At 38.0% G+C, this 27,924-nt stretch overlaps 1 protein-coding gene across 1 annotated transcript; it reads right to left on the bottom strand.

Annotated features, from left to right (window-relative positions):
* Positions 1-1,772: 1,772 nt before the first annotated feature.
* wnt10a (wingless-type MMTV integration site family, member 10a) lies at positions 1,773-18,755 on the bottom strand. Its single transcript, XM_016565123.1, has 4 exons — positions 18,357-18,755; positions 17,385-17,647; positions 13,657-14,030; positions 1,773-2,630 (listed from the first exon to the last, which is right to left on the bottom strand). Exons 1-4 carry the CDS (start codon positions 18,584-18,586, stop codon positions 2,163-2,165), a joined length of 1,335 nt encoding a protein of 444 aa, XP_016420609.1. The 5' UTR covers positions 18,587-18,755; the 3' UTR covers positions 1,773-2,162.
* Between the last annotated feature and the right edge of the window lie 9,169 nt (positions 18,756-27,924).

Raw genomic sequence — 27,924 nt, 5'->3', positions numbered from 1 at the left:
ATGACTTTACTACGTTCTTTATGACAATTAATGATTAAAAGGGTTACTTGACTAATTTATGCTGCAACATGTTTATATAAAGACAGAGATGATCATTTTTGCTACTCTACAAAAGGCTGTCGACTGACTCAAGCCCTGAGGGCATCTCTCTGCAGGCTGCAACAACATACTTGTCCTCACTGTTCATGCAGTTCACAAATGAAAAATAGTTTACTTTTGCCAGACAACAGAAAAAAATGTTTCTTTTTTCTTTTGCTCTCTCTCTCTCTCTCTTTCTCTCTCCTGCTTTCCATAAATTAAAAAACATGCACAATAGGATATATTGGTGTGTGGTTTTCTTCCTGCTGCACACGCAAAACAGGTGAAATGTGAAAGCTAGTATGCAGGAATGTCAATATCATTTTTCAATCATTTATAATTAAGTTCTTTATTGTTTTACAAATATTAAGTTATCCACAAAATAAAATAACTTATATATTCAAACTTAAAAAAAAATTATACCATTTAAAATTTAAAAAATGCATATCATCGCGCTCATCCCACACAATATTTCATGTCAGTCATTTTCTCCAGAATAATTGGTCTAAATGTGCAAACAATCAAACTAAATTAAACGTTAACCGGAACTCAACTCTGACAACTCAAAATTCAGCTGACTCGGTATATTTTTACAAATGCATTTTTGATGTTTTGGCATATATTTTAACATGAGAAACATCACACAAATAAATAAATACAACAATAAAGCAAAACAGAAAAACAGAACAAAATTAGCAGATTAAAACAAACAAAAAAATGTATTTCATTATGGGCCAAAGTTTAAAATTACTATATGAAAACAATTCCCTTGTATCATGTATCGAGTAATTATTATTTATTTATCTGATTCTAAAAAAAAATGTTTCAGATGGACAAAAGTGTACAAAAGCTTATTGTATGAGTAATTATTATTGATCAAAGTAATGGTTTTTGAAGAAACTTAATGATTTTTTAAAACTAAAAAATATCTGAGACTTATAGAAGTTTCTTTCACTGGCCTTGAACAGTTATTTTAATAAAATATCCAGTTATATTTTACTACTTTATGCAAGACATTATATAAGACTTCAAACTTTGAATGTTGAATAGTCATGTCTGGACACTCACTTGAAGAATGAGCTGGCAGAAATTGAGATATTTTATTTTTTATATAACGTTTGGTGAGTCGAGGGGACCTAAAGCTACCACATTATGGGTGTGGTGATCAGGACGTGATTATACATCTGTCTAAATATCTACTGACTGACATTAAAAGCTCTGGTGAATATGTTCCTGTTACAGTGAACAGAGGCACAGCCAACAGATTGCAGGGAAACAACATGCACACAAGCATCTGTAGAGGTTTATTCCAGCTTCTTCCATACATTTAGTCTCCTCAGATCCTTTTTACGGTCTGTTTTTCATAAGATTTGTCCATAACAAATATCCATGTAAAAGTGTTGTCTTTTCAGCTGGTCACCAGAACTGATCCACAGCTTGCAATCCATTCATTTGACTGTTTAAAAAGCCTTTGAAGACCAGTCTACACTTTTACCAGCATTAAAGTGGTTATATATACAATCACTGGAAATTTAAACAAGACATGCTGGCCTTTTTGAATTGATATTAACTGGTATATGATACCGTTTTTATACTCAGAGTTTATTTGGCAAACTCTTCTAAAAAAAATGGCTCTGTGCAAAGGTATTTATATTTATATATAGATATATTTATTTCTCTTCTTTAAGTACCGGAATCCCATGCATCTGCTTGGTGCTATATTACAGGACTAGGAGCCATTGATTTTTCTGAAAACTGAAATAAAACAAACACCACGTAGTGTCGATGAGTGCTCTGTTGGCAATATTCTCAACAATATATCCATATTCTTAATTTATTTAAATTAAAAATACTTTCTGAAATTATATGCAGTGCAAGTCCAAAATCAGTCTGAAACCTTGTGCTTGGACCCATGCAGTGTGCAAACACGTGCACACTTCTCTAGCACTCAATTCATCTCAGTCTGCTTTTGTGCTTTCCATTCGAATCATGGAAGCGGCAGTCCATTGCAAAAGGGAGGGATTTCTCAGTCTTTCCCTGTGTTTAATGTCTGTTTTTGTACATTTAATAGATGATTGCTTATTTCACTTGCAGACGCTGACCCACTCTGTTATCCTGCACTCTTCGCACACAACATAACAACACCAGTGGAACTTGCAATTGCAGCGTTCGCTGCGAGTCTGCTGTAAGATGTTGTGGCCCCGGCCACAGCACAGGCTCTCACAGTTGTCCATTCCCTGGCTGGTCTTGTTACAGATCCGGCCCTGGGTCCCGGCAGAGTCCGATCCAGGGTCCCTCTCGCAGAAATCCAGGGACTTCTCAAAGTAGACCAGATCGTTTGCGTTGGCTCTCCGTCGGTGTGTCGGATGGGCGTGCTCCACCTGACCTGTGTTTCTGTTGTGGGCTTTGATTAGCGTGGCGATATTAAAGCGTTCCTTCAGCAGAGAGCCCACCGTTCTGAACTCTGGAGTCACCTGCCAGCAGGTTTTGAGCTGACAGCTTCCTGATGTGCCGTGGCATTTGCATTTCCTCCTCATGTGGTCCACCACAACCTGCACACAAGCAAAACAGATGAGGAAGATGTTAATATCTGGAAACCACAGCATCTGGACCATAGTTGGCAATCTAGACCTTGCAATGCATTAGTGAAAAATCATCTGAGCCCTTATTAGTTGAATCACTGATTTGTGATGAATGGAAAATTATATAGATATTAATAGATGAGTCAATGACATTTAAGAGTGTACACAGTAAGGAAAATTTGTTATTTTTTACATAAAAAAATATAGTTTTTAAATCGTTACTTTGCTTTTCATAACGGAACTGTTGATGGTGGACAACATGTTTCATATATTACATATGTGAGAAATGATTCCTCAATCATTGATTCATGCCCTCTTTAAACTACATCTATGAGAACCTAATTAATAGGTAAAGAAAAACAATTTTTTAAAATTTAAATATTATGAATAAAATCATAAAGCTCATTAAGCTTTTCATTAAGGTCTTTAAAGTCATTAAGAAGATTCCTTTCTATGTATTAGTTCCTGTTTTCTGTATTGTTTTGTTTTCTGCATGTTTCTACATGTTGGTTGGACCGCATGACTTTGATTTGGCTACTAAGTACTTTAATTATTATTTTTTACATTAGTAAATGATTATGCCAAAATATTTATACTAAAACTCTTTTTATGATAAACTTTTATTTATAAAATCTGAACAGTTGTACCACCCTGACATTTTTGACTTTATGCACACCAAAAAAAAAAAAAAACTATCAAAATAAATTTTAATTCATAAATTAAAACCATGCACATCATAGAAGAGGCATATTCAAGTCATTGTACAGTATGCACGAAACACATTATTAATGAATAAATTAATATATCCAGATGAAGAACAAGATTTATTCAGTCTAGTATTACTCATGCACTGTTTTTTCTCTGTGGTTATAAGTTCCACCACATGACATGTCAGAGTTGGAGATGAGGATGCCCTACTCACAAGTTCAGACCTCCCATTCTCTCAACAATGCACTTATCTGTCATCCCCAGCTATAAACTTTTAGATCCAATTACCAAGAGGAAGAGGGGCCACCCTCACTACTGACAGATGCCCCAGCACCCACCCATATCAACAACACAAGCACAAACATTAAGGCTTAGCAATCCCACATTTCACACTGTCTCAAGCTTCCTAGCGCTCACCGCGGGACAAAACACAGTATGAACATCTTTACAGATAAGTCGAGTTTTGTCTGTCAAAACTCTACGGATTAGGTTTCACTGTACAAAATGAAGCTGCGCTATTTCACGTCACTCAGCCATGGCTTGTGTTTTTCTTTCTTCAGTTTCCCCCCTCCTATGCCGTGGCGTCACAATCCAGGACATATTTTTTCAGTTTCTGAAATGACTCAAAACAACTTTTCGATCCTCCAGGGCCGCAGTCTGCTAAAACGCAATGTTCTGACAACTGTTGCTGTTCACCTCGAGTCGCAGGTTACTTTCAGCAGTTGTCAAAAGCAGACATCTCCCATCCCTGAAGATCGTGAATTCTTCAGGCTATACGGTTTGCATGCCGGTGGTTTCTGTTTCAAGTTCTTAGCCACCATAGGTGTGCATGCAAATGGAGCAGGTCTGTTTTATATGAATGGGCTCAAAGAGTCGAGAGACAGATATGAAACAGATATCACACCCTTATTGAGGCCAAAGATAACAACGATCAATCACAACAATACGGCCACAATGGCAAATCAGGTACTACAAAACTGTTTTGACAAAACACCAGAATTTCAGGCTGATCTCGCTCCGTCTGAGGTGAACACCTCAGTGGCACTCAAATTAACCCTCAGTGAAGCGTAAACAAAGATTAACCCTGTTTAGCACCAGCCTTTTCATCATCTCAAGGTCATTGTTTCGAAAGACTGCAGCCTTTCAAAAGGAAGCCAAATCAGTTGCCTGAGGGCCGATGCGATGCGGGTACAGACAAATAAGGATATTCAAATCCTTTCGCTTTGAGTGCTGAGAACCTGATGGGAATTTAAATGTCTCACCTCCAGCAGTTAGGAAGTGGACCTGCCTGCTCTTGCCATGTGCGGCCCATGCTGAGGAAGCTACAGGGTTGGGATGGAAGATCGCAGGGTCTGATTGCTCTTCTTCCTCCTCTGCCTGGACTCGGCACCTAAGGGCAGGAGCAGCGTGGGTGCGCGGCAGTGGAGGAAGCGAGGAAGAGACAGGAAGTGCTCTCTTGGAAGCTGCCGCCCTGCTTAAGTGACAACAGGATAATCTATCGGGTGTGTGGAGAGGTGGAGCATCTGACTGAAGCCTGGCAGACCGTCTAGCCTGAGGAGCTACAGATGAAGTGCAGGAAGCGCAGCTCATTCGCGCGTCTGCCATGAACAGATTAAAATCCTTAAAGTAAAGCCTGTCAAGCCTCTGCACTGCCCTGCTGGCACAGAATGAAACTTGTGAAACAATAGGCTTTATCAACACATTTGTTTTATTCAACGTATCTTACGTTTCTATAGGGATACAGGGCTTTATATGCAGAGGAGCATACATTTATATCGCAACCTGCATGCAATCGAGGGATGTTCTGGAACTCTGAAGAGGGTGTCAGCACAGAACAAACCTAAAGGCATACTTCAAACTTAAAGAGAGCAAATCTTTCGGTGTGACATGTATTTGGCAGATTCGCAGTGGAAGAAGTGTTGCAGTTATTCGTCAGCATTTGATGTGTACAGCAACACGTGCTGCTCCAGAAGCTACAGCAACACAGCAGAAGCCCCTATAAATGGATCTGCAAGCAAAACATATTAGGGCCTATAAATTTACACATTTTCTTTTCCGACATGCAGTGGATGTGGATGTTTTGAAGGGTGTGCTGTAATTTCATTGGTGCAGAGCAAATTGAGAGCCACATCTGGGCCACTTTAATTGAAGAAAAAATGAGACAGGCTCACCCATAAACTGGCACCAGACTGAGATCAAGTAAAACACATTGGTAGCACATTTGGCCCACAGGCAGTATACAGCAATACAGTTGCAAGTCCCCTCAAGTCAGATACTTTTTCCTTCACAATACATCAACAATAGTAAATAGTAGAAACTAATATTTAAATTAAGCAGCTTTTACAATAATATTCAATTATTTGGGACTTGTCAATCAAGCCATTACAGCTCAATACTTTCAAGAATACTATTAAACTGAAACAGCATTTGCAACACATTTAACTTTTTTAATGTGCTGCATTTCTGTCATGCCGCCTTTTAAGAAGTCATTTAACAAGTGGAGAAAGTTATTACATTTTAGTGAAAGAAATATTACTGCTTTTAAAGAACTTTATTTTTTTGTCTCTCAGTAGTTTCCATTACAGAGTTTCCAAATGGCAACAATTCCCCAAATTTATATATAAAATCGAATGGAAATAATATTTAATTCTTACAACATAATGTGTATCATAGAAACACAAACTTCCCTCTTCTTGTACAATTAACCCGTGCCTGTTATTCTAAAGAAAAATTACTTTCAAATAACTCATTCAATTCACGTTTCTTTAATAATTTGAGATATTTATAAAGTACATTTCAAACTTAAATTGAGTGAGTCATTGCCATTTATTCCTCTTATAAACATGCTCAGCGTTAGTCAGCTGTGCACTCTTCTTCTTGGTCTTTTCTGTAAAATATAAGTGTGCGTATTTTTCTGAACACATGAAACAAATAATTCAATAATGATTTGTTTCATGTGTTCAGAAAAATGAGCACACATTAATAAATGCACATCTAAAAAATGCACATTTAAATAAATAAGTGCAGTAATATACTTGATACTCTATCTATAGAAATTCCCAATGAGGAAATACATCACAGCTATTCCAATGTGGCACAGAATTGCCATATGGCAACAAGACTGTTTTCCTTTCTGATAAAGAGTTTCCACATGGCAGTGTTCATATTCCTTAAATTTACTGTAAAACTATTCCAGATAAAGTTGATCTGAGAACAAAAGCGTATGAAATCTAGATGCACAGAGAACAGCACGGCTTGAGGAGCAGTAAAGCTAGCACCCCTGTATGGGTGACAAAAGTAAAGCTGTAGAGAAAGCTGTAGAGAGTCACGTGGCTTAAAAATCAGTATTACTAGTCTGCAATGCAATTTCTTGTTATTTTTGTGAATGTGAGACTGAAGGAAAATTGAAAGGTCGATTTTATTTCATGATGTCTTTATCACTACATTACAGCTACATTTATGTCAACAATCTTTGTATGCCAGTCCAAAAAGCAGGAACATATTAGTGTCTGTCACCACAGATAGAGACAATCATGTGTGGAGCACTTTCGTGTTCAGGGCTTTGCAGTCGCAGTGAGACACCGTTAGGTATAAGCTGGAAAGTCCATTTAAGATCTAGGACAAAATGATGACAGGGTGCCTGACAATATGATCCTCCATCTAATGGCTCTTGATGAATTGCTGAATGAGTATTGCTCGGTTCCTTTGATGTTTCAGAGGAGACGTTCCACCAAAACCTCAATATCCCAACACACGTCTTAATTAAAGTCTCGGACAAATGCATGACCAGACTGTGATGTATTTGGTCAATTAAACATGTTTACATTTAAATCATGTGTGGTGTATAAAGCAAAGAAATGTAGAGGAAATGTCACTAATACTTTTAGGTCAAAACATTGTTCTTATAAACTGTGTTTCTGTACTGTCTCCTGCCCTTTGCTTGCTTTGCTCTAAAAGTAGAAACGCCGCATGGCTTTCCAACCGGTCTTCATTGAGTGGAAGGAGCTCCAATGAAAACATGCAAAAAATAATTTACAACCCCACTAGACGTTGCCATGTAATCGGCAACTACTGCAAACATAAAAACATGCCCTGTTCTTTTTGCCCTGCCGGTCCATATGATGTTGCCAGAGGCAGTGAATGGCAAATACTAAAACAATACAATTAAATCGATTCTCTTCATGCAGTTTCCTTTTTTTCCCTCTGTATTGCCTTGGCCAGTGACAGACTGTTTAAAAGTTGTATTTGGGGAAGGAAGGGCGAATGTCTTATACTTGATACTCTATCTATAGAAATTCCCAATGAGGAAATACATCACAGCTATTCCAATGTGGCACAGAATTGCCATATGGCAACAAGACTGTTTTCCTTTCTGATAAAGAGTTTCCACATGGCAGTGTTCATATTCCTTAAATTTACTGTAAAACTATTCCAGATAAAGTTGATCTGAGAACAAAAGCGTATGAAATCTAGATGCACAGAGAACAGCACGGCTTGAGGAGCAGTAAAGCTAGCACCCCTGTATGGGTGACAAAAGTAAAGCTGTAGAGAAAGCTGTAGAGAGTCACGTGGCTTAAAAATCAGTATTACTAGTCTGCAATGCAATTTCTTGTTATTTTTGTGAATGTGAGACTGAAGGAAAATTGAAAGGTCGATTTTATTTCATGATGTCTTTATCACTACATTACAGCTACATTTATGTCAACAATCTTTGTATGCCAGTCCAAAAAGCAGGAACATATTAGTGTCTGTCACCACAGATAGAGACAATCATGTGTGGAGCACTTTCGTGTTCAGGGCTTTGCAGTCGCAGTGAGACACCGTTAGGTATAAGCTGGAAAGTCCATTTAAGATCTAGGACAAAATGATGACAGGGTGCCTGACAATATGATCCTCCATCTAATGGCTCTTGATGAATTGCTGAATGAGTATTGCTCGGTTCCTTTGATGTTTCAGAGGAGACGTTCCACCAAAACCTCAATATCCCAACACACGTCTTAATTAAAGTCTCGGACAAATGCATGACCAGACTGTGATGTATTTGGTCAATTAAACATGTTTACATTTAAATCATGTGTGGTGTATAAAGCAAAGAAATGTAGAGGAAATGTCACTAATACTTTTAGGTCAAAACATTGTTCTTATAAACTGTGTTTCTGTACTGTCTCCTGCCCTTTGCTTGCTTTGCTCTAAAAGTAGAAACGCCGCATGGCTTTCCAACCGGTCTTCATTGAGTGGAAGGAGCTCCAATGAAAACATGCAAAAAATAATTTACAACCCCACTAGACGTTGCCATGTAATCGGCAACTACTGCAAACATAAAAACATGCCCTGTTCTTTTTGCCCTGCCGGTCCATATGATGTTGCCAGAGGCAGTGAATGGCAAATACTAAAACAATACAATTAAATCGATTCTCTTCATGCAGTTTCCTTTTTTTCCCTCTGTATTGCCTTGGCCAGTGACAGACTGTTTAAAAGTTGTATTTGGGGAAGGAAGGGCGAATGTCTTTCTACTTCCCGCTGTGTTTGATGTCTAAAATCTTTTGCTGGCTTTAAACATCTGTTTCCAAATAGCCAGCAGCCACTAATTAGAGCTTTTAACAAGACTGAACGTCGTGAGAACCAGAGGGTGGGCATGAGGCGACATGTACATCCCAGTAAAGTCACTACATTCCTCGACAAGCGACTACCTTTCCCGGGGAGGGAGGTTGGGAGGTGAGGGAATATTGGGTCGCAAACCTTGCAAATAAAAAAGCTCTGCGATACAGAGCGTGTCCCGTCCTACACGGCCGGGACCCCTACCTCACATCACCCATCTGCCAAAATTATGGGACCCAATTGCCAAAGACAATGGGCTAGGCAGAGAAAAACATAAATATATCATGAATTTTGAGAAGATGAGTTTAATTAAGGATGGAAGATGAAGGATTTTGTCATTTTTCCTTTCTCATCCCGCTGACACTGACTCGAGAAAACCTGCCAACAGTAACATATTTCGGTAGCAGCAAAGTTTCTTGTCTATCTTTTTTCTGACAATCAGGTTCAAATGCCAAATAGGCTTATTGGCAGGAGCAGAAGAAATATTCCTGAACAATGGTGTCTCTCTCTGTACATCACACCCTCACTGGCAGCTTGATCAAACGCCACACCTCCTAATTGAGCTTCTCAGATAGAAATCCTGAACTTCCAGCATCCTTTATAGATCATCCAATATAAATAACAATTAATCAGTTTAGAAACTGATAACAATAAAAAACCTTTGAAATGTCATCTCTGAGTCCAAGAATGGGTGACTTTTGCCAGTAAAATCCACAATGATCATGATAATTATCATAATTAATCACAAAACTGTGACATAATTCATCAATAACAAAGATTTTTAGAAATATACCAAATTTACAGTCTCTAGAACGATGTGTCTAAGCTTATAGGCTGAGACAGAATTGGGCATGAGAATTAGTAGAAGTACTGTAGATGGCAAACACGGCTACTATCTGTTACTTTATTTGGGACTGACCATGTTTTGTCTGAATAATCAAGGGAAGCAGAAAACTGATGGAACGATACAGAGACAAATTATAGAAGAGGAAGCAGCAAACAATGAACAATCTGCGACTCTGTCTGTGTGAACCTGCCAGTGAAGCCCATCTGAGCTTATCGTGGTCATTTACACTTCAGCTCTGTACCGTCCTGATAAAGAGTGACAACAGGTTAATCCATGATGATATCTTACCTCCCACGTTTAGAATGCACAGCTGATGAGCGGTCATTGTGTGAGGAGCAGCCACACTAAAAGCAGTTCAAGTTGCTAAAATTGAAGTTACAAGCTATAGTGAAACTCTTAAAATAGTGCTCAATCAGTAGAGCATAGCGATGCCAATGCCAAGGTCATTGCTTTGATTCCCAGGGAATGCAAGAACTGGTAAAAATGTATCTTTTGAATGCGATTGAAGTTTCTATGGATAAAAGTGCCAGCCAAATTTAAAACGTTACCTCAGGATTACAAGAAGTGGTGGTTTATAAGAGTAGAAATAGTACAAACACTTATGTTCTAACCCAACAGCAGGAAGGCAGAGCTTTATATAATGAAGTTGAAAATAAGTTTCAGCAAATACTGTCTAATTCCTACAGTAAGTACTGACTGAAATTCCATTTAAGTGTTGTGAAGTAACGCCAACAGCAATGTCAAACCAAAATGACTGCCCTCAACTAATGAATAAGTCAATAGTGGGCCTGCAAGAGTAATATGACAGGAATGGCATTACACTATGCATGCAAGATTTATTTCAACTAATTTTATTTACTTAACTTTCATGATCTTATGGACATAAACTTATGTCCAAAATAAAAAGTCAAAAACATTGTTTTGCTACACATAGTTAGACACTCTCATATTTGAAGTTTAACTGTAGCTTGCTTTGCTGTTAGACTGTGCTATTTTGCAAAATGGAGAAACACACATGAGTTGAATTTATGATATTTATATATATTTACAAAAGAATAAATCAGTAAAAAGTAAGTTATGCATAATGGGATGTTCAGGGGATAAACATTTACAATAAAATAACATTAAACAGCACAAGCAAACTGTCTTGCCACATGAGTTTCTTTGAGAAAGTTTTATATCAGTGCAACAAAGAAATAACTAACAGAGGCAGTGGAAAAATTGCAAAACCCAAGATGTCCACATGTGTACTTTTTCACCACCTCTGTTGTTGTTGTTGTTGTTGTTGTAGTGATAGCCCTCTGAAAACATTTTTTTTTCAAATGCTTAGTAAATACTGTCACTCCAGAATAATAAATTATACATAATAAATAAAAAAGTCTGCCTCTGTCTGCATAATGCAATCATCTTGCAACTCCTAATCAGGTTAGGATACTCTTTCCAGCTCTCTTACATAATTTAAGAAGATAATTTAAGAAGTCTTACATTTATGAACAATTGTGCAACAACTGCTTGAGTGATCATAAAAAAGGATACACGTAAGAACCATTTAAAAGCCTATATATGAAGTTCTTTACAGAAGTAAACATGTTTTTGGGATTGGTGACTTGGACTGCAGAGTGAAGAAAAAACAGCGAACAAGTGGCCAGATAACTTCCTTCAGATCTGTTGGAAAGACAGCTCTGGATGCTCCTCGTGAAGTTGGGAAAATATCCACAGTGTTATCAAAGCAAAGAGTAAACAATCTAAAATATACGACAGTTTTGATTTGTTTAACGTTTTTGGTCGATAAACAAATTTGGAAAAATATGTGTTATTTCATATTTCTGATGACCTTGTGTTCTATACAACAAACTGCATGAGTAAAATACATGACATTTTTTACTAAAGCGGTGCCCATTTGTTTTCTTTATGAAACAAGTAACACAAGAAAGGCCATTAGGATCCATCAGTTTTTTACCTAATCCATGTCCTGTTATTCATCTCAGTGCATGTAAAGGGGTCATATGACGTTGCTAAAAAAGTATATTTGGTGTATTTGGTGTAATAAAATCTGTTTATGCAGTTTAAGGTTAAAAAACACATTATTTTCCACATACTGTACATTATTGTTGCTCCTCTATGCCCCGTGTTTCTGAAACGCGTAAATTTTTACAAAGCTCATCGTTCTGAAAAGCGAGGTGTGCTCTGATTGGCCGGCTATCCAGTGCGTTGTGATCAGCCGAATACCTCAAGCGTGTGACGGAAATGTTACGCCCCTTACCATACTGTGATGCCGTGTCCCGGTGCGACGAGACAAAACCAATAAAAACCATTACAAACGAGGCATTTGTAGCATCCAGTGGGGACATAATTACGGATTATAATGACTTATACTGTCTTTTTATGTGTTGCGTTGCATTGCGCTGCGTAAACATAAAACCATGTCTGAATTTGTGATCGGAGAAATGACAAACAACAAGCGCTACTCTACACTGCTCAAAACTCGCGTTTGAATCGTCAGTGGCAAATCCTTTAAATACGAAAACGTACTTACAGACTGTGAGTCAGAACAGCCGGCATTGTAGTCTGCTCTACCAGGATCAGGAAACAGTCCTCGTCCTCTGTAAAATGCGCTGCAGACATCTGAATATTTGGGTTGAACTGTTCTGGAACAGTGTTGTAAATACAACTTAACCACTGATTTCTAGTTGTGTCCTCTTTTGGAAGGCCAAACAAAGTAGTTTTGCTTTCACAACGAAACACGGCGTCTCTGCGACATGGCGGCGGCGGCAGCAACAATACTACAGCGAGAATAAAAGTTACACCTTCTTTCTTTGCGTGAACATTTGGGCGGCATTATGCAAATCTTCCCACACAGTGACGTAGACATGTGGGGGCGTGTTTAAACGAGGCGTTTTAGGAGGGCGTGGACGAGACTTAACTTTTATAAAGAATATCTCTTTTGGTTTGAGACTTTAATCTTTGCAACTTTAGGGATTTGATCTATGCACGAACAGCTTGAAACACTCCAAAGAGAAAGGAAAACTTGAAATCACATCATATGACCCCTTTAACTTAACTGCTCTACAGTGCCACTAATCTGCCTCTTATTATCTAATTAGTACAACAACACAAAGAGACAACACCTCGATCCCTTGCCACCAGGAGGGACTCACTGATCAAAGACAACACCAGGGAAGGCATATTTTGATAAAGCTTAAATGCCTTTTAAACATTCCCAAATCCAAAGATAACACATTTCAGAGAAGCACATGTTTGCTTTTGCTCGAGTGGAGTTATTGCTCATTTAAGTGTTTTGCTGTTGGTAGGTGGTTCGGGGGGTGCGTGGAGATCGGAAAAGATTCATGAGAGCACCTAATTGAGCATAGACGGGGCACCAGCTCGTACGTTTACACGCAGGCAGGAGCCCAGGCAAAAAGTTCAACAAACCTCTCGCAATGCCAGGGCCTGGCTTTAGAAAAACCAACGATCGCACGACTCAGGGAACGCACAAACAAAAATGTTACGCTTGGCAAAACGGACAGGAATGAAGCTTTCAAGAGCACAGCTGCAACATGAGCGTCCCTTCATGTTTAACCACCGCTCGGAGGAAATCTGTAGCTTCTAGGTACATCAAAAGGAGGAACTCAACCGCTATTGTCTCCTATAGTACATGTGACACGGTTATAGTATCTCAGTAGAAAAGAAGCGCTCATCTTTGAACACCGGGTTTTAACGCACCTTAAAAGGGAGCGTAAGATGATCCCTTTGCACTCTTTGGAAATGCAATCCAACACTGCTGATTCTTTCAGGCTTAGTGTCACACATCACACACACAGTCAACATAACGCCGTCTCTCACCTGCCTGCCAACTCTGTTGTTGTGAAGTCTCATCCTGGAGTGAATGTCTCTGTATGTCTCACGGGAGTCCAGGAAGTCCTTGGAGAAGCGTTCCCCAAACTCCACGTTGGGACTGCAGCCGCCCCATTCCCAGGAGTCCTGGGGGCCGAGAGCATCGGCGGGAAAGTGTTCCATCACACCGTGCACCATGCCTTTCCCCCGGTTGATGGCCTCCAGCTGGAGACGGTTGAGTTTGATCCTGAACGCCTCCTCATCCCCTCTGCGTTTCTCATCACAGCCGCAGGCCTTCAGCTTGCCCATGGCGCAGGCGTTGGACACGGCATGCACCACTCCGGCCGCTGCGATAGCATATGCAAACGCACTTTCTCTGAAGCCTGCCAAAGAGACAATACAAGGGATTATTCAGGCAAGCCTCACTCAAACATTGTCTATAAGCTCCCCACTTTGCCCTGGAATTGTTCTCTCTGTGCTTTGTGGAGAAGATAGCTATCGCATTTGAGGAGAAACCACACAAGCCCTGATGTTTGACAGCAGTACCAGTATATTCCTTCACACAACAAGCAACAGAAAGACCTCACAGGACAAAGTTAGTGAATGCTGTGCTGCGCTTAAGCATCCAAAGCATGCACATGCAGGAACAATGGAGAAGGTGTGGAGGGCTCCGGTTAGCGTGGCTAAGCACAGACATGCTCATCTGTGCACAGGCTCTGCGCTGAGCTCAAAAACGTGGCTGCAATTAACCTGGCTACTGTTAGCGGCTGTTTGATCTGCACTAATCACATGCCGCTCATCTGGATTTCAGCCCTCATCCGCTGCGCTCTTTATTGGACCTGAAGTGCGGCAGACTTTAAGGCTTTCCAACAAGATTTAAGAAATTCCTCAGCAAATACGTTCGAACACATGAGAGCCATATGTAGCAGTAGCAAGTTATGTTGTTGTTCTTGTATAAGAATATTTAATTACACTGTTTTTTTCTCTACAGGGTTTCCAGAGTGAAGAAGGTGCCTGCATGTGCAAAAGGCTTGTTGAAAGCTAATGGTCTCAAACAATAATAATCGGAGGTCTCATAAAAGCAGACTCTCCTGAATCACTTTCAGGGACAGATGGGGAATTAAAGAAGGCCATGCTCAGGAACATGAAAGAGCCCATAAAGGCTAAATAGTTTATAGTTCCTTCTGCCTGCTAAAATCAAAGAGCACTTCTTCAGCATGAAAAAGACCCACTTAAGTACACATACACAATTCCTGTTTTAAAAATATATATATATCAGTCTGGTAAATGTCTAAGATCTGAAAGAAAATAAAATTACTATCTTGCCATTTAAATGACCAAAAATCTGAAAGCATATGAATCTCTCTCTTCCTTTTTCTCTCTCTCAATAGATAGATAGATAGATGTCATACAACATTTTTATTTTTAATGATTAAATCACTAAAAGAAAAAAAATGTATGTGCCTGGTTAATGATAATGATCTGAAAGAAAATAAATATTAAGAAATATGAGAAACTGAAAGGCTATGAGATTCCTATTTTGTCCTTTAAATTATCAAAAAAAGGAAAATCAGCATGGTTAATGTGAAATATAATATAATGTACTGACAATGTATAATGACTTTTGCATCTTTCATAAAATGTCTGCTGTTTAAATCATAAATTTTTTTTTCTAGTTACGTCATTAAGAGGAAAAAAACTCAGCCTGGTTAATGTCAAAGATCTGAAAGAAAATCTACAAAAATATAAAAGCTTATTACTTCTGCATGACTGACAGTGGTGGAAAGAGTACTGAAAAAATATACTCAAGTAAAAGTACCATTACCTTCCAAAAAATGTAGTGTGAGTAGAGTAAAAGTACTTGTCCAAAAAACTACTTGAGTAAGAGTAAAAGAGTAGCCTATTTAAAAGTACTCATGAGTATTGAGTAGTGAGTACTGAGCTGTGGATTCTACCCCCTCATAATAAACGCTGTACACCGTAATTGATACATTTTTAAAACGTTGTACATTCTGTAATTCACATTATCTTGTTTGTCATAAAGAACGAAGAGTATCTATCGTCCAGCAGTTTTAATTTTGACTGCCAACTCTTTAAAATACATCAAAACAGCACGGAAACAGTATTCAGTGGAAGAAAAGATGAAAGTTATTCTCACGCTCAAACTCATCAAAAGTCAACAAGTTCGAAAAGCAACAACAACTTATCCAAGTGACTGCTGCAGAACACACGCGAGAGAGAGAGACGAGGCAGCGCAGATCGCTCGTCTCATAAGTGAGTGGGAATTTACCAACTATCTCTCTATCCAATCACGTTGATGGATAAAAATAAAATTAAAATAAGCATGTAACGACCACAAACGGAGGAAAATAGCGGAGTAAAAGTACCGATACATCACTTAAAATGTACTCAAGTAAAAGTAAAAGTACACAATTTTTAAACTACTCAAAAAAGTACAATTACTGATAAAAACTACTTAATTACTGTAACGTGAGTATTTGTAATTCGTTACTTCACACCCCTGACTGACTGTATACGTTCATATGCATTCGTGTGACCACTAAAGTTGGTTTATTGTAAATGATCATTCAAGAGAAACAGAAATTTCCAAGTTTGAACAAGTTTTAAACTGGCCATGACCCCGTGTCTACCACTTAAAAAGCGTGTTTAATGCAGATTGGGGCTTGTCTTATTAGGCCTGTGAATGCAGCCTCGCCTCACCTCCGTGTCCTGTTTTGTCCATCTCTGGCGATTACAAATGACTAATGAGCCTTTAAAACTTAAATCAGGTGTGAAGCATTCAGTGTCTGGAATTCAGTGTGTTTTTCAAAAATGCTTGCTGATGGCAGAGCTGCCCTTGGGGCACGGAGCAAAGATCTGAGATAGCTGAATGATGTTCAATTGATCATTTCAAAACACACAGGAACTCACACCTATTAACCCACCCACCCACGGTGACATACACACTCACGCAGAGGAGACCTGCATGCTGAAATACACACACGAGCACGCAAACACGACACCAGCCAGTGCTGCTTTTTTTTCGTGCAATCCTCTCATGATTCTATGGGGGGCAAACGGCACTTAGGCACAGCCAGAAGACACGGACATGAAAATGCTGTTTAGATTTCCTTCCAAGCCAATGAAAGACCTGGAACAAATCAATCTAACAAATAATTTAAAGTGAGAGGCACGCCCGGCTGCGCTGATAGTGGAGGAAGTGGGAAAATGAATCAAAGACTGAAGGAAACTGTCACTTTGGGTTATAGAAACTAACTAAACAGGTTTATGCTTTTGCCACTGAGGGTTGGGAAAATGCTGAAAGCAAATTCACAGCACTTGCACTGGCACAGAGTAAAATGCATTAGCTGGCCAGGGAAGCCCTCTTGCAGGATATTTACATCCACTCTTTAAGTGATATATGCCTATGGCTGATAAAGCTTTCCTACTATCAAACATTTATGTGTGTCTGCAATATACAAACTTCAAGGATTAATTTACCCAATATGGATCAGTTTCTAGCTAGCCAAATAATTTAGATGTAGTTTAGTATGTTAATGAAGTACGTATACCAAATTTATTTGAAACTCAGTTTTTGTACTTCTACACACTGGTCCCATGAAAAGCACCTAACTTAGCTGAACCAGATTTTTTTTTTTTTAATCTCTCAAAGTGTTCACAAACTAAAAAAGTCACAATTTCTACAAATGTTCATTGAAGTTAATTTTGTTGCTTACCCCTGCTGAAGACAACACTCTCATAGGGGATCTTGTTCCTGGTCTCCAGACTTGAGCAGTTCCAGCGGTGTCCTCTGAACTGATGCTGGCACTCATGGATGGCGATCTGGATGCCCTGTATGGCTGAGGCTGTCACATCTGGATGTCTCATACATACGTCCAGCTGTTTCTTTGTCAGGCCGGGCAAGGTCAAACACACCGTGTTGGCATTGAGAATGGGGTCAAAGGGGATCTTTAGTCCCAGGATCTCATTTGAGTCTGCCCTAGAAGAGAGAATGAAACCTTATCATGTATCCAAATACATCTGCACGGAAAAAAGGTAATAAATAAAGAGGTAATAAATAATAAATACCCTGTGTTCTTCTGCATTGTTTAAGTGTTTAGTATATACAAAGATCCTTTATTACTGGATCATACAAAACTGCTGTGGCACACATTAAAGTGACAAAAGTACCACTGAGAAGCCTAATGCTCATGACTATTACAAAATACACCATGTGCTGGAAATAGACACCATATTATACATGCAGAAAATATGGCATCAAATGGGGCTGATTTGAGGCAATTACGAATGAGATAACTTGACAAATAGCAGATGCAAAACTCCTTCCATAACAGTACAAGTAAGAAAAGTTTTGTGAAGTTGCAAACTAGGCTACCAGTAATATAATAATATCAAAGGAAAATGCAAATAAAGTAATAAATAAACTGCAAACAAACTGTACGTGGGTTCACTGATATTAAATTAAGCTCTGGTAAAGCCATTATTTATTAGCAAAATTATTAAAATCTACCAATAAAACATATATAAATAAAAACTGAATCAATAGCCCATAACTTTATGACACTTCCAAATAGTTACATTACAAAAGATTGAAAACAAAACTTCCCTTTTCACACTTTTCTCAAAGATGTAAAAGCAACAACGGATGTATAAAAAATGTGACACGAAACAACTGAGCAAGTTCTTACCTTTGAACTAGAAGCGACGCCAAAGCCAAAGAGCAGAAGAGTCGAAATAAAAAGTAATCCATGCTGCTGCTGGTGCTCTTCTGCAAAACTCTTTCACAACAACTCTTCTGCTCGAGGAGAGGATCCGTCCAATACGCGCACAGCTTTCCAGCGATCAGCTTCAGATCGTCCAAATCCGACGAAAAATAAAATGATGCTGGAGAGTGCCAAGCGATGTCGTGATACCTCATTCATGAAATCACTTCACAACTTTTCTGCTGGAGCTATCAGTTTGAGCTTTCAGAATGAATGAAAATGTAAGCCGACGCTGAGAGGATCCGCTGAGATATCATCTGACACAAGACACTCATGTACACATCAGTACTCAGACTGAGCTATCTACTGTCTTCAGGACTTCTGATGTTTGCCTTATCTTGATGGCACCCAGACTACACTTAACTCTCTGCCAGCCCACCTCTACGTCAGCGCACACACTCACACAGACAGCATTCTGACGTACAGGACAAGTGCCTCATTAGACGTATCCCGATTGAACCGATAAACAGGGAAGTTACGACTCATTGGGATGTGAGGGATTGTTCGGGGACAGACAGAGAATGATAGAATCTAATGAGGTACTTTCATGCCATGAAAATGGATAAAAATGAGTGTTGAAGGATTTGACTGAGACACACGACAGGACACAAAGACAGAGATAAACCTCTCAGATTATAAGCATACGTCTGTATTTCAGTAGCCTACTTAAATGATCTTGAGGCAAAAATTCCATTTACATAAATGTTTTTCTTTAGCAGTGGTTCTGTGTGTTTTGATTAAAAAAGTTTCGAACCCCTCCATGTTGAAAAAAGTGTAAATTATTAAGTGTAATAATGGGAGTAGTAATTGGCCAGATTTTCATAATAATATCTAATATTTCATAAGAATATTGATATATAATTTGTTTTCCTATTCAATTCTTTTGTCTCCCAAAATGTATAATAAACATGTTTTTAATCCTGGTGTCCTCTACAGTGGACATATATGAAATTATGTCCTGTTTCATAACAGGAAGTCATATTTTGATTTGAAACCCCATAATATTTTCCTGAGATGTTGATTTATGACAAACAATTAGAAAATTAATCAGATTTAAATTATAATTACAAAATATTATCATATTTCCATAAGGATGTACAATTTTATCACTAAATTAATGTCAGCCATTTTTAAAAACCAAGGAGAGGGAGTGGTCATGGTGAAACATCCAATCATTTGGTATCTCTGGAAAGCCCTGAATGTGCTCTGTACAGGATATCCAGACTTAAAACTGTGACATGTGAGGTCTCAGAGAAATTCACTAAAATATAATGTCCACTACAGAGGCAAAAACTCCATAGCTGGGTCTCAGGAGGATATTACAATAAATAAATACAATTTAATATTACAATTTACTATTGTAAACAATGGCTAAACTGGCTAAATAAGGGTATTTTTCATAATTGTCCAATTGGAGCAAGTTGTCACGTGCTTTAAATGTTAAAAATTTATAAAATGTATATTCGCTTTACATTTTTGTATGTTTCCTTTTAATTTCATTTTTGCTATTTTATTAATTGTTTTGTGTTCGGTAATTGTTTAAATTTTGCTGAAAAGCCAAGCTGTTCAAACTTTCCCATATGCCACCATTGGGGCATGTTGTCACAAAAGGTCAACATGTGTTTAGTGAACTGTATATATTAGTCCTTTCTATTACATAATGAAAAATTTATTTTTCTAAATTTATATAGTAATTTCACAGAGAATAGTCTCTTAATATAATGTTTGTCTAATTTCTTTAAACTTACGGCCTATTTTTAATTCCTGTAAGACTTCTTTCTTGGTGTTTATGTTACCTGGAAACACAATTATGGACACTGAATTTATAGTAAACCCATGACAAATGTAAAATACAACCACATCTTATGCTGAGAAAAGAGCCAAAAGCCCATTAAAGCTGAAGCCTTCCCACAACTTTTGTAATGTTTGAAATCCATATGCTCCTTTGTAATTCTTAATTTCAAGACTTAAATGAAGAGTGTGTGCACAGTGGTATCAATAAAGCGAACCACAAAAAGTTACTTCAATGTGGCAGGGAGGTTTTAGTCACAGTGAAGTCACAAGGAGGGAGTCGGTACGGTTTAAAACTTCAGTCTTGAACAAGGGTGAACGGCCCCCTCTGACTCCGAATGAATTGATAATGATCTCTGTCTTCAATTAGGCACCATCACAGCTTAGTTTTTATTGCTAGTTCATGACAAGTTAAAAACATTACAACAGACACATTCCCACTCGAATGGTTACCAGTAAGATGTCGCAACGTTCAGAAAAACAAAATCCTGCTTCCATCTGGTGTGGATCCTTGCCAAGAGATCTGCGGTCAAGAATTTAACACATGCTGATTTTAATTGTGTCCTAGTGTCAACTGGGGAACCCCTTTCTCTATGATCTATTTAATTGTAAAGCATTAAGATAATTTAGTAATGACATTTATCCACGGCTGAACAACACATCTTCTGATCATGAGTTAAATGCCTGAGAAAGACATCATTTAGTAAAAGGCAAAATCATTACAGTAATTTTACATTGATTAATCACATAATGATTTCTGTCTTGTGATGTAATGACTCATATGAGCAAAAAACAGTTTTGTTCATTGATTGTAGTGATTACCAGAAGAGCCCCAAGGCAAAAGATAATGCTGAATTGGAATTTCCCACGATAAAGAGGTGTGCTGCGAGTTGCGTGCACTTTTCCTTGGCGAAATGGCATTGTAGATGGTAATAGCTCTTGTCCTTGTCCAAATAGTCCCACTAGGGACATTTGAATTATTTACAGTCTGTTAGGTTTCAGAAGTTCTCCAAGAAAGTCTTCACGGCTGATTCAGTATAGACTGAGAACACACAGACATGAAAATGTCACAAAAATGAAGAAAGAAACATAAAAAATATATCTTAGATATATAATTTATCCCCCTGTAAGAAAGTGTAGAAAAACAGTTCTGAATTTACTCAAGCTTTATTTACCTAATTATGCTCATTTTAAGGAGGCTAAACATTTCCCAGTCTTCCTTTAATAAGCATTTCCTCCTTTCATGAGAGGGCAAAAGATGTGACGCTACAGGAGAAACAGAACAGAGGGTAAAAAGATCAATGCCGCAATTACTGGGGCTCCCGCAGGACGTCTCACTAAGAAGGTTTTTAAAAGAATTAGAAAGTTCAACCCCCTGCTGTGGAGCAATGACACATCTGTGGAGAAATGAGTTCTTGCAGGGAAACCTTTCCTTTTTTCAGGGGAGAATAAAGTTGAGTAATAAGCTTTGGTTTTTTTTCCACAGGAATATTTGTCTCTTTTCTGTCGTTAAGCCATTAGAGCATGATGGGAAAAGGACTTTTTGATTGGCCTAATGGTGTAGGTATTGGCTCCTAAGACAGAAAGTGAGGACGCTCAAAGAATAGAGGAAAATAAGCATTGTGCGGTACAGCGCAGCGTGCGCAGCTCCCAAGAACCATTGCCCTCTGATCTGCTTGTTGATATGTGGAATGGTTGCAATCAATTAAATGTTCATTGTGTTGGAGCAAAACATTTGGGGGATTAGAGAAGTCTTAGCAACCCAAACAAAGAGATGTCTTAAATTGGCCGCAAAAGATCTTTATAGGCCATGCAATGATGCGGTCTGTTTTGATCATAGTCATATCGTTTGTAAAATTGTTTGCTGCAGTGTGGTATTAGCGGTTATTTATAATGTATATTAGTTGTTGGACTTAATAACATGCAAACTATGAAGTTTTCTCTTTGATGGAATCCTGTAGTTAATTATTCATTTCAACAGCTGAACATGATTCCTTAAAAAAGAAACATATCCATCAACAACTGCAGATGTTGTGTCGATAAATATGTAGATACAATTTTATACTTGCTGATGGATCAAATATTTATTTTATTGGATAAATACTTTTTTGAGCATTTGCATTCTATGTTTAATCACAATGAACTCCATACCACAATGTACAACTGCACTAGCAATTAATGTCTGAACACCATCGGTTAGGACATGATATCTGAAGCTCCCCCTACTGGCCCTTCTTCTCCTATTAAATCAGAGGAGATGTTCGGTTTGTGTATCACAAACAATTTCTGTTAGTACTGATATTCAGAGATTCCTGCTGTCGGGTACTTGCCCAGCTGCTGAGTTGGCTAAGCCATGGCTATTGAAAAACAGCAGAGCGTTGCTTGTTTTCTTTACCGCTTGGGTTACTGCTCGCTATCACTAATTGAGCAGAATTACACCCGCTTGCTTGCTTTTCTTGGTACTGTGAAAATGTTTGGGTTACTGCAGCAGATGATATGACTATAAAGGTATGTGAAGCAGGAGAATGTATTAGAGATAAGAAAGTCGTTTGCCGTTTGACAGAAATATGCTCGGTTTGATGGCAGTGTGCCACAATTTACAGAAAATCTGCCATTCTTGGAAGCACAGTAGGGTAAAAAGTATGAGACCACCAGTGAAAATGCTTCTAGTTTGCTTTTTTTTTTCATTCAATATGTACAGTACATATGTAGTAACAAGAAACATTTCTTATTGTTAATATTCAAAACAGTTGTACTGAATAATATTTTTGTGGAAACTGTGATATCGTTTTTTTTATTTGATGAATAGAAAGATGAATAGATATCTATTTTTTTTAAATAGATTTTTTTTGTAATATTATAAATGTCTTTACTGCCACTTTTGATCAATTTAGTGCAACCTTGCTGAATAATTCCTTTAATTAATATTGTTATCAAATTAAAACGTTAAAAATGATAACAATGAAAAAATTAATATTTAAACGTTTCAAAAATGTGAATTTGAAAACAAATAAGAAATATTTAGAAATTACTTTTTTTCATTTACATTTTATTTTCAATGGTCCTAAAACCTTTTGTTTATATCTAGAATTTAAATACATTTTAAATTCTATATTTTCAATGTGGTCTCTGACTTTTGAACCCCATGGTATATACATACAATATACAGAAACAACTGTGTACACAGTTTGTGGTGTGGGGTCTTCACAGGGGATTTCCTCTTACGCTGAGGCACATATCCCTGATTCTGCACAGATCTGGGCTTCTGTTATTCATTCGTGAATCGTGAGCAAACCGTTTACCCAGAGATGAATGAAAGCTCCATTCCAAAATGAATTCTGCATGCTGGTGGTTTCTGATCTGGAGAAACAGAGAGAGGGGAGAGAAATGAGACAACGGCAGACAAAGAGTATAAAACTGAGGGAGACGTTTCACCTGTGAATTGCAGTCATTAAGATGATGGTGAAGATAACAGAAGCAAGAGTTATTCAGAGGTCATTCGCTATGAACAGCTGGACATGGTGAACACTTCTGACCTTGCAGGATGTCTACATCAAGATTCTATGAGTAAACCTCCCACGATGCACTGCACTCACATACTAAATCTGTCTGAAAGATCTTGAAAGGTTCTGAATCAAACAACAGAAAAGTCCAGCAAATGAAGAACCTATTTGAAGAATTAACAGCAGCTTCTGGTCAACTTTTTTTTTTTTTTCAGAAATCATTCAAAGCATCCTGACATCACCTATAACTGTCTGAAAAAGAAAACGACACTGAATAGCAGATGAAGGCATTCACTCTACAAAAGAAAATTTGGTGCACTCTGGGACACCAAAATAATCTATGATCCCTTTTATCCCTCTGCGCATCAGTTCTTCCAGCTTTTCTCTTGGAATGTACAACAAATCCCTATCCACAAAGACCACCGGTTTTCAGAAGAGTATCTTCCCACTTCAGCCAAGCGCTTAACCCATACTAATCCCTGCTCTGCTAACTAACAACTGCATCCTCTCTGCATGTTATGGTCTCATTCATTGAATGTAATGCATTGATTGGAAAACAGTTATTGTTCTATTTGCTACACTGCAGGACTCTATGTGATCACTCTGTAAAAATTGTGCATAGTTTTATTTTGCAGGAGTAGTTTATGCATAACATATCTACAGTATGGATTTTGGATACAGTTTTTTTTTTTTTTTAACAAAATCACTATTTTACTGGTATATGGTACTGACATATTTACATTTTACGGTACAATAAATTATTTCATTATTTTTAAATTCACTTTTTGCCACACTATATGGTGTAACATTTTTAAAAGTACAAATATTGAGAAAAAATAACATAATAAAATAAATAAAATGTTAACTGTGCTACATGTGATAACATCTAAATTGTTTAATTCAAGTAAAAAATATTACAATATATAACACCACTGAATCGACCTACCAACAAAACTAAATTTAGTTGTTAGATCAAATAGACAGCTTTTTAAGGTAATTTTTTGCAAGATACCACTCTACAGTAGTTTCTAAATTAATTTGAGAATAACTAGTATTATGTACATGCACAATACTATTACTGAATTATCCAAATATTGTTTAGAACAGTTTTAGATGGGCTATAGTCTATCACATCACTGAACATATCGAATTTCCCAAAATCCCTTGTGAAAATGAAGTGTGCTTGATTGTATTGAATGTGCACTTAAAGTATTAAAAAAGCACTGTCCTTGCAGATAATACAATATTAATTAAATAAAATGTCAATTAAGTGTACTTGAAGAGCGTAAACCTTCTTGACTGTTTCTAAGTGTACTTTGTAATAATGTCAAATTAAAAGTACATTTAAAATCATGAAGTTTTAATAATCTTGTAATTATATATATATATATATATTTAATTACATGTCACACAAGTTTCAATTGCAGAAGAATAGTTTCAAAGACACTATTAGTAATTATGAAATTGCATATAAAGATGTTCTTAAGCGGGTCAAAAAGAACTGTAAAATTCAGCTGACTGCATGTAATATAAATTAATATATTTAATACCTTTTCATTTAATTGTAAATAACATGAAATGAAGTGTCCAAAAAAATCCCATTCAGCTCACACTGAAGTATATTCTTTTATTTCGGTAGTAGGCCTACTCGTTTGAACAGAATGCCAAAGTGCAGGCACTCTTCTCCACAAGTGGCATTTTATGCACCTTCTTATACCGTTGTTCGCCCTGTTCTTAGGTAATACACTATAGCCTACTCACAGTTGTCTTTAATCTGGTTATTCTTATCTTGCTGCTACTGATGATCCAAATTACGCTGTGTTGTCTTTCATCGGTGTATTTCAAAGGCACAAAATTGTCTGAAGTGTTTCCTGTGAAGCATCCATGAAATGAGACAAATAGCTCCATCTTGTGTTAAGTGGCAGGAAGTGTGTTACAGTGAGAGCGTGTGTGTGCGCAGAGGTTGCGCACACACACGCACACACACTATGAGACCGTATATGCCTGCAAACCACAAATCCATAAACACTTCACTGCAGGTCCATTTTGGAAAAAGCAAGCCTCATCTAACTGAGGACAGGGACTCCATTTCCATCTGGCGATTCCAGAGCGGAGAGCACGCAAACAACATTGTTTATTGACACAGACTTGCACGCTGGGTCTCTTTACGTTTTAGTTCGTCCAAGAGACAAAAATGGTAACTATGAGTAAGCTGTGTTCTGGAGATATTATCAGCACTTAAATTCCTGACATTGAAAGGTTAACAACCCAGTGAGAGCACTAAACTCCGTGTATCCACAAAGAGAAATGGTGCAGGTAATTGTGTTATTTACCAAGCAGAGTCGTTGCCATCAGGGGAGGTGAGGTTGTTTCGGCCCTCCTCGAAACCGCTTAACTTCCATGCCCTGTAGCAGGACGTATAAATGTCACTCTCTAAAAAACCTCCAGGATTTAGCAGAGATTTATTGCAATTAAAAACTAATGTGAAAATAATCCAGGTCACTTTTTGCGGTAACACAAATTATAACTGCATTATGTTGCATTATTGTGGGATAATAACAGTAGTTGTATTAAATAGGAATTAAACCAACATTTTCAGAGCCAGTGCAACAGTGGTAACACAATTGGTTACATGCAGTAAAATGAATGCAGAAAAAAAGTTTAGTGATTGACTTTGTGTCACGGGTGCACACACACGAGGGACGAGGAGACGCTGGAGAATACTTTACACAAGACTTTATTCGTAGGAAGGAACCAAGGGAGACGAACTCAGGAAGACGTATACAGGAAGACCTTCAACATCGGACAGAGAACTAGGGACACTTTATATACATTGTCACGGGGTGCACACACACGAGGAACGAGGAGACGCTGGAGAATACTTAACAGGACTTTATTTGCACGGACCAAGGGAGACGAACTCAGGAAGACCTTCAACATCGGACAGAGAATTAGGGGCTGGGAACACTTTATATACACACACACAGGAGGAGGGGATGACGAGACACACCTGGGAGCCATGACACATCAAGGGAAACACCTGGGAAGAAATCAACTTAATCAGGGGAGGAACAGGAAACAAACCAAATAAGGGCATGGGAAGGCACATGGGGAGCAGGACACACACGAAACATGGAACAGAGTCTGACACTTTGTGGCCATGTTATAGTAAAAAGATCATAACTAATATTATAAACAATGCCATCAGGGTGAACAACGAGAAATGTTGTCCTGGGTTGAAAAAAAAAGAAAAGAAATCATTAGAAAAAACAACAACTACAAATTAAAGTTATTCTTGCCATACATTCTGTGAACATAAGCATCAGCATAGTATTACGGAAATCACACTATTACTGTAATGAGTAAAGATTACTGTAATGCACTAGACCTGAACTGTTAAGTCACAGTAATTGTAACAAAATACAGCAGCTAGTAGCCATGAACATGCCATAAGTACAGGTTAAATTTTGTACAGTGCACTCCTCCATCCCATCATGCACCTCACAGACTCACAGAATAGAGTCTGACAGGGCCTAAGTTGTAATTAGACTGATTACCTCCCGATAAAATCTCCTGCGAGGTTTCAGACCCTTAAGTCACAGCTCGACTTTTATGAGTATGTCTTCCAAAAAAAGCAAGCATCTCTATTTAGATAAAGACTGGTTGTCAGAACAAGGGGACGCATGGTGGTATTATGTAGTTTTATTCACTCAGGCTATCTGCCACACACATGCACCTGTGTACACATGCACATAAAACAATTCCTGTCTGTACATTCCATAATGAGAGAAGCCACTTTTTCCTATATACTGATATAAATCCCACAGCAAAATTTCCATTACTGCAAAAATGTTGAATCATAAATTCATTATTCATCAGCTTAAATGATTACCACCTCTATGCCTGCAACTAGAGTTCACAGCCTTTCGTCTGAGTGTCTTTGCACCTCATTGTCTGGGTGATCAGAGGAAATGAGTGTGTCTCCCATCATGCCATGTATCCATCCACAGTGGCAGGTTTTCATTAGTGCCCTGCATGTTTTACTATCAGCAGGCAAAGACAGAACGATAGTCTCATCCTGCACATTCCACAGCCACTGTGTGTGTGTGTTAAAGTACATTGAAACACAGCAGCTATATTAATACCAAATCTATTGGCTGTCTGCGGTATGACTGTATGATGGGCTGTCTATTGGTTGT

The sequence above is a fragment of the Sinocyclocheilus rhinocerous genome, unplaced genomic scaffold, assembly GCF_001515625.1.
Source record: "Sinocyclocheilus rhinocerous isolate Xijiao unplaced genomic scaffold, SAMN03320098_v1.1 scaffold1473, whole genome shotgun sequence".
In the NCBI taxonomy this organism is placed as follows: Eukaryota; Metazoa; Chordata; class Actinopteri; order Cypriniformes; family Cyprinidae; genus Sinocyclocheilus; species Sinocyclocheilus rhinocerous.
Note: the sequence above shows the minus strand (reverse complement) of the source record. Positions and strands in the feature narration are given on the sequence as shown.